The following is a 6,765-nucleotide window of genomic DNA, read 5'->3' as shown; positions in this document are numbered from 1 at the left end:
ATATTAAGTTTTTTATTGTTTTTTATTTTCTTATACTGTGTGTTCATCTTTCTAAAGGTTTATTGTAAGTTATAGGAAATTAAAGTACTCTATATTTTTTTATTCTTTTTTTTTATACACAAAAAAAACCATCTAATTGTTTCTCTTCCTTCTTTTAATAATTTTGTTTATCTTCTATTTTTATTTCTTTCATTATTGAATACTTTTTTTATTTTTTAATTTTTATTTTAATTTATGCATTTGTTCTTTTTGAAATTTTCACGAGTTCATAATTACTATTCATGTTTTCGTGGTTGATAACAAGATAAATGCTTATTGATTATCACTTTAAAAGTATATTTTTTTAGTGTCTACTTTAAAAGTATATAATAAAATTAAAAATAAAAATATCAAATTGATGCATGCCTAGAAATTGAGATTGATTATATGTTAACATCACCTTAAAAAAATTTATGTAACGTGAATATACATTACAATTAAGACAATTGCATATTTTTATTGATTTATTTATTTATTTTGAATATGTTTTATCCTCTATTTATTTGCTACCCCAACCCTTGATTTTTATACAAGCTCATTATCGGTATATTATATAAGTATTTCTAGTAAGTGATGTGGATAAACTCTTATAATCATAATNNATATTATTGTCGAATTTACCAAAAAAATGCGATGGTAAAAATTACTAGCAAAAATTTTCCGATGATAATTAGCGGCAGACAAAAAAAAATTCATCGATAAATAATTACCGACGAGGTTTATACCGTCAGATTTACTCTAACAATAATTTTGACAATAAACATATATTACCAGCGAATTGTTTTGATAAATCCGCCGGTAAATTCGACGATATTCGACGAATTTTTTGTAGTGATATTAGTATGCCATGTTAATATGTCACGTCAACATGTCGTAAGAAAAAATATTTGAGAAATTAATGTGAGTCACAAATATCAATCTTAAAAACTAAATTGAGTAAATAGAGATTTTGAAGAATAATTTGAAATTCAAAATTTTATGGACCAATTTGAATATTAACTTAATAACCTTAATAATTACTTTATTTCTAACAAGACGAAAAATTAAGAAAAATCAATGAGAATAAAATCATATTGAATACTTTTTAAGTATTCAAAAAAATGGTATGAACACAACTAGAAAATGGATTAATACAGACAGATTTACAGACGGATTTAGTCTTTATTACAGACGGATTTTTGGTTACCGACGGATTTTGTCCCTCTGTAAAAGCCCCGTCGGAAATTATTTACCGACGGATTTTTTTTCCGTCTGAAAATTACAGACGGATTTTTAGCAGTTACCGACGGATTTTCCCTCTGTAAATTTTCTATCTATTTCCCAAAGGCGACGAACTTTCCGACGGATTTTCCATCTGTAATTACAGACGGATTTTCCGACAGATTTTCCGTCTGTAATTACAGACGAAATTTCAGACGGATTTTCCGTCTGTAATTACAGACGGATTTTCCGACGGATTTTCCGTCTGTAATTACAGACAAATTTTTCGACGGATTTTTCATCTGTAATTACAGACGAATTTTCCATCTGTAATTTGAACTTTGGAAAATCATCTCGTTCTGATTACAGACAGAAAATCCATCTGTAAATCCGTCAGTAAGATAAAATAGATTTTTTTTTAGATTTTTCCATTGCAAAATGAATACTTTAGATTTGTTTTCTAAATTACTCCATCAAACACTGTAAATTGAAAAAAGAAAGCCAAAAATCACATAAATAAACATAATATTCATTACATGATACCTATAAAATTGGATGTTATTTTTCAACATCATTGGCCAATATCTCATTGTCTTAATAAAAAAATACCCAAAAAAAATAAGATGACCATCTCAATGTTACATGAATGTCACAAATTACACTTGGCCAATATCCTAATGCCTGTAGAGAGAGTGCTCGAAGCGTTCCTTCTGCTAAGTCTACTGGTAAATTCCTCCTATAATCAGAACACATGTAATAAACATCAAATAATGCTTTAAATTAGATGGCATCCTAAACAAAAATAATGAATAGAAAAAGGAAACATATTAATTAGATGGCATCCTAAACAAAATGATGTAACTATAGCAGCATTTCTCAAGAAAAAAAAAATCATATATAAACTCCATATGTCCACAGCAAGGAAGTAGGGAGTAGGAAAAACTGAAAGTAAATCATATATAAACTCAATTATTTGAAGCCCAAAGTAAATCATTAAAATTAGAGAAAGACATTATTAGCGTGCCAAGTAGGGAGTAGGAAAAACTGAAAAGTGTTAATGGTGATGATTATATATATATTCTGCATGAATGATGGTTTAATTCATGTAAAAGATGTATATAGCTGCAGTTATATATCGACTAGACCTACGTGATCATGAGTGCTTCTTTTAGTTTTGGATGGGATTGTCTTGTTATTCCCTTGTCCTATACAATAACAGCTACCTAATTATACAATAATACTAAGAAACATGCCAAAATTAATATGCCTTGAGAAAGATAGACACGAGAATTCTAATCCATTAGTGTCTACTTTTAAATTGTACCTGAGACAAGGCTATAAACAGTATTAGCATGGGAATTCCAATTTCGATGCAGCTCCCAACCTAACACAAAAGATTTAGATTAAGAATAGTATACTAAACCATATTAGTGATGAGAAAATAATCGTGAATTTCACTATTAATAATGCAGTAAGTGGGGCTGGTGTTATATGTACCACAAGGAACCCTCTGTTAAATAGTTCAAAACCAACTAATGCAATTACTGGAACCATTCCAAGTCGACTGAAAAACCTGAATGCAAAGGAAAGCACAATAATTATTTGGCGTATTCTCCAATCCAAGTTTCTCTCTTTGACTTCAAAAAGTGTAACATACATTTCAACAATATCAGCTGTGTTTCCGTGGAAGAGAGAGATGGAGGTTTGGGTTACCTTGAGATCGATGCCGAGAACGGAACCGCCATGATTGGGAGGACCGAGGCTCTGGCAAGCAACTTGAAGCCAAGCACCCGGAGCACAGCCGAGGTCCAGTACGGATGAGCCAGCCTTGATGAGCTTGTGCTGCTTCTGTATCTGTACTAGCTGTTAACTCAAAGTTAGTTAGTTAGTTAGAAGAAGAAGAAGAAACAGAAGTTTCGAGAACCTTGAAGGCAGAGCGAGCAACATAGCCAAGGCGCTGAGCTTCCTTGTAGAAGAAATCGGGTGCCCCCGCCGCCCCTCCCCCCATCTCGATCCCTTTTCAAGGTTCAATGAAACTTGCACATTTTCTTTTCAGGCTAATGTTTAAAAGAATTTAATTTACAAATACATCCAATTACATGCCACAATAAAAATAATTATTTTTTATATTATCTTTCAAAAAAAACGAATGTATTACATCTGTTAATGTATTAAATTCACCTCTTATAGTATGCCCTGAACCTCGTTTTAGTTTTTACTCTCAAGAAAATAAACCAAACAGAACAAGTGCTAGAATATGACTAGAAAAAGATCAACAATAAAAGGAATCAACAGCACTTTCCTATTTCTTTGCTATGCTGTCATGTTCATTGGACAATTCTACTTACATTCAAGAAATTTTTTGTTGTAACTGTTCACCTCTTGAAGACCCATTGCTTTGAGAAACAGGATCTCTTGAAGTTATTTTTGGTTGTAACTGTTCACCTCCTCTGCTTGCAATCTGATGCTCGAACTCTTCTACAACCTTGCTTAAAATAGATTCAACCAACTGTTCCATGAAGAGAAAAATATTAGTTAGAAGCTTGTAGGCTCAAACGCACTCTCGATATATAGTAATGTAGTAGTGGAAGACTAGTGATTGGACTATGCTCCAACTCTCTGGTTCTGAATGAGAAGATTGGACTATGCTCCAGCTCACTTTGAGCCTTCTCAGATTAAAGGGTTAAAAATTGATTACTAACTCCTCCAATCCTTTTACCATTGCTTCAGAGCTCACAGAAGATAAGAATTAAAGGGTTAAAAATTGATTAAGTATGTCTTCAAGACTTGGGAGAGACAAGGAGGGCCAGCTTTACCTGGGAACTAATATAATTCAGTGAACCCTGTTGAACAAGCTGCAAAATACATAAGCCAACAACACAGAAACCAATACAGATTAAATATTGAACTAAACCTTATTTACCAGAATAACAATTCTGAAACATAAAATAGAACTCTATAAGGGTTATGCAATTGAAATATTAACCTGAGTATTTTGACCCCACCAACTTGATCTCGTCTAACAGATCCATCGCCAGTAGGGAGTAGGAAAAACTGAAAGTAAATCATATATAAACTCAATTATTTGAAGCCCAAAGTAAATCATTAAAATTAGAGAAAGACATTATTAGCGTGCCAAGTAGGGAGTAGGAAAAACTGAAAAGTGTTAATGGTGATGATTATATATATTCTGCATGAATGATGGTTTAATTCATGTAAAAGATGTATATAGCTTCAGTTATATATCGACTAGACCTACGTGATCATGAGTGCTTCTTTTAGTTTTGGATGGGATTGTCTTGTTATTCCCTTGTCCTATACAATAACAGCTACCTAATTATACAATAATACTAAGAAACATGCCAAAATTAATATGCCTTGAGAAAGATAGACACGAGAATTCTAATCCATTAGTGTCTACTTTTAAATTGTACCTGAGACAAGGCTATAAACAGTATTAGCATGGGAATTCCAATTTCGATGCAGCTCCCAACCTAACACAAAAGATTTAGATTAAGAATAGTATACTAAACCATATTAGTGATGAGAAAATAATCGTGAATTTCACTATTAATAATGCAGTAAGTGGGGCTGGTGTTATATGTACCACAAGGAACCCTCTGTTAAATAGTTCAAAACCAACTAATGCAATTACTGGAACCATTCTAAGTCGACTGAAAAACCTGAATGCAAAGGAAAGCACAATAATTATTTGGCGTATTCTCCAATCCAAGTTTCTCTCTTTGACTTCAAAAAGTGTAACATACATTTCAACAATATCAGCTGTGTTTCCATGGAAGAGAGAGATGGAGGTTTGGGTTACCTTGAGATTGATGCCGAGAACGGAACCGCCATGATTGGGAGGACCGAGGCTCTGGCAAGCAACTTGAAGCCAAGCACCCGGAGCACAGCCGAGGTCCAGTACGGATGAGCCAGCCTTGATGAGCTTGTGCTGCTTCTGTATCTGTACTAGCTGTTAACTCAAAGTTAGTTAGTTAGTTAGAAGAAGAAGAAGAAACAGAAGTTTTGAGAACCTTGAAGGCAGAGCGAGCAACATAGCCAAGGCGCTGAGCTTCCTTGTAGAAGAAATCGGGTGCCCCCGCCGCCCCTCCCCCCATCTCGATCCCTTTTCAAGGTTCAATGAAACTTGCACATTTTCTTTTCAGGCTAATGTTTAAAAGAATTTAATTTACAAATACATCCAATTACATGCCACAATAAAAATAATTATTTTTTATATTATCTTTCAAAAAAAACGAATGTATTACATCTGTTAATGTATTAAATTCACCTCTTATAGTATGCCCTGAACCTAGATCCATCGTTAAGAGTGAAGATATCAGAAATTTAGAAGCAAATTTAGAAGCATAGTGTCAACAAGATCTTGAGCTGTAACACTGAATAACAAGCAAATGATTATCAAACAATGAAAGTTGTAAATAATTATCAAACAAATAGCTCAAATTGAATTACAAATTACTTCAACAAAGCAGAACAGAACAGATTCAACATTCGTCCAAGCAAATGATTCAAACGAAAGCTTCGATTGCAGAAAAAATTCATCAAAATCAGAGTAAATCCGCAGATTCAAACGAAGCACAAAAGTAGAGTATGATAAACCTAAAACTGACACAGAAAAATTGAGCCCTAAGGTTTATCACAAAGAACAGAATCACAAAATCAGGATTTATATACCTGAAATTTGAGATGGTTACAAGAAGAACTGAGAGAGCGAGTTGAGATTAGATGGAAGAGGTGCCAGAGGGAGCAGATGCGATGAGAGCGTCGGCAGAGAAAGCTCTGCAACGAGAGCGGCGGCAGGGGATCTTGTAGGACGCAAGGGATGACAGAGAGATTGTGCGATGCAAGCAGCGGCGGCAGTAACAACGGCCACGGCGGAAGAAGCAGAAGTAGCAGCCACGGAAAAAAAAGTAACTCGTGCCATGGAGAGAGGAAGAAGCTCGTGTTTGATCTCTGAATGGAGCTCGAAAAGTAACTCTGAACCTTGTGCCAGGGAGAGAGGAAGAACCCTCATGTTTGATCTCGTGCCAGGGAGAAAAGTAACTCTGAATGGAGCTTGAAACACAGTTTGAACGAGGGCTGCCACGGAGAGAGAAGAGGGTATAGGTTAGGTCTAAATTAAAATTTTCAGATAGAAAATTTTAAATTACAGACAGATTTTCCGTCTGTAATAATTTAATAAAATGTGTGTTTTATCTACTTAATTACAGACGGAAAATCCGTCTGTAATTATTCTACGAAAAAAAAATTAATTTTTTCGACGGAATTATAGACGGATTTTCTTTTCCGTCTGTAATTTATACTAATCTATTTTTTTTGTTTTCCGACAAAAAAATCCCTCTGAAATTCTGTCTGTATTTCAGTGGGATAAAATCCGTCGGAAATATCCGTCTATAATAATTAATTTTCTAGTAGTGAAAATTCATAAAACAAATATTACAAAAAAATAATTTTAATTTTTTTATTAAAATAAAAAAATAAGAATCATAAATTTTTAATACATAA

The 6,765-nt window shown here is 33.5% G+C and overlaps 2 protein-coding genes across 15 annotated transcripts; both read right to left on the bottom strand.

The window, feature by feature from the left end:
- On the bottom strand, positions 1,999 to 4,278 carry LOC107623661 (ribosomal RNA large subunit methyltransferase E-like). Of its 9 annotated transcripts, none has more exons than XM_021113013.1 (7): positions 4,226 to 4,278; positions 4,056 to 4,094; positions 3,164 to 3,748; positions 2,897 to 3,102; positions 2,737 to 2,812; positions 2,564 to 2,623; positions 1,999 to 2,031 (listed from the first exon to the last, which is right to left on the bottom strand). In XM_021113013.1, the coding sequence occupies exons 3-7, from the start codon at positions 3,245 to 3,247 to the stop codon at positions 2,020 to 2,022; spliced, it is 438 nt and encodes a 145-aa protein (XP_020968672.1). In that variant the 5' UTR covers positions 3,248 to 3,748; positions 4,056 to 4,094; positions 4,226 to 4,278; the 3' UTR covers positions 1,999 to 2,019. The 9 variants fall into 9 exon arrangements, 8 of the variants coding, with proteins under 8 accessions (XP_020968672.1, XP_020968673.1, XP_020968670.1 ...); XM_021113014.1 differs by lacking the exon at positions 1,999 to 2,031 and adding an exon at positions 2,053 to 2,082; XM_021113011.1 differs by lacking the exon at positions 1,999 to 2,031 and adding an exon at positions 2,167 to 2,479.
- Positions 4,310 to 5,551, bottom strand: LOC107623660 (ribosomal RNA large subunit methyltransferase E). Of its 6 annotated transcripts, none has more exons than XM_021113016.1 (5): positions 5,274 to 5,551; positions 5,063 to 5,203; positions 4,847 to 4,922; positions 4,674 to 4,733; positions 4,310 to 4,589 (listed from the first exon to the last, which is right to left on the bottom strand). In XM_021113016.1, the coding sequence occupies exons 1-5, from the start codon at positions 5,294 to 5,296 to the stop codon at positions 4,569 to 4,571; spliced, it is 321 nt and encodes a 106-aa protein (XP_020968675.1). In that variant the 5' UTR covers positions 5,297 to 5,551; the 3' UTR covers positions 4,310 to 4,568. The 6 variants fall into 6 exon arrangements, 5 of the variants coding, with proteins under 5 accessions (XP_020968675.1, XP_016181491.1, XP_020968674.1 ...); XM_016326005.2 differs by having other exon boundaries at positions 4,310 to 4,572; XR_002355081.1 differs by having other exon boundaries at positions 4,310 to 4,733; positions 5,063 to 5,212.

The sequence above is a fragment of the Arachis ipaensis genome, chromosome B10 (assembly GCF_000816755.2).
Source record: "Arachis ipaensis cultivar K30076 chromosome B10, Araip1.1, whole genome shotgun sequence".
Classification (NCBI taxonomy): Eukaryota; Viridiplantae; Streptophyta; class Magnoliopsida; order Fabales; family Fabaceae; genus Arachis; species Arachis ipaensis.
The sequence above is the reverse complement of the archived record's forward strand: the minus strand, read 5'-3'. Positions and strand labels throughout refer to the sequence as shown.

What these genes read in the sequence shown, in the direction of transcription:
- LOC107623661 (XM_021113008.1), bottom strand. Translation starts at nt 3,247, where the DNA reads ATGGGGGGAGGGGCGGCGGGGGCACCCGATTTCTTCTACAAGGAAGCT. An exon ending in TTGCTCGCTCTGCCTTCAAG is followed by an intron (nt 3,103 to 3,163) that starts GTTCTCGAAACT and finishes TTGAGTTAACAG; the next exon opens with CTAGTACAGATACAGAAGCA. An exon ending in ACAGCTGATATTGTTGAAAT is followed by an intron (nt 2,813 to 2,896) that starts GTATGTTACACT and finishes CTTTGCATTCAG; the next exon opens with GTTTTTCAGTCGACTTGGAA.
- LOC107623660 (XM_021113015.1), bottom strand. Translation starts at nt 5,296, where the DNA reads ATGTTGCTCGCTCTGCCTTCAAG. An exon ending in TTCTCGGCATCAATCTCAAG is followed by an intron (nt 4,923 to 5,062) that starts GTAACCCAAACC and finishes CTTTGCATTCAG; the next exon opens with GTTTTTCAGTCGACTTAGAA. An exon ending in TTAACAGAGGGTTCCTTGTG is followed by an intron (nt 4,734 to 4,846) that starts GTACATATAACA and finishes CTTTTGTGTTAG; the next exon opens with GTTGGGAGCTGCATCGAAAT.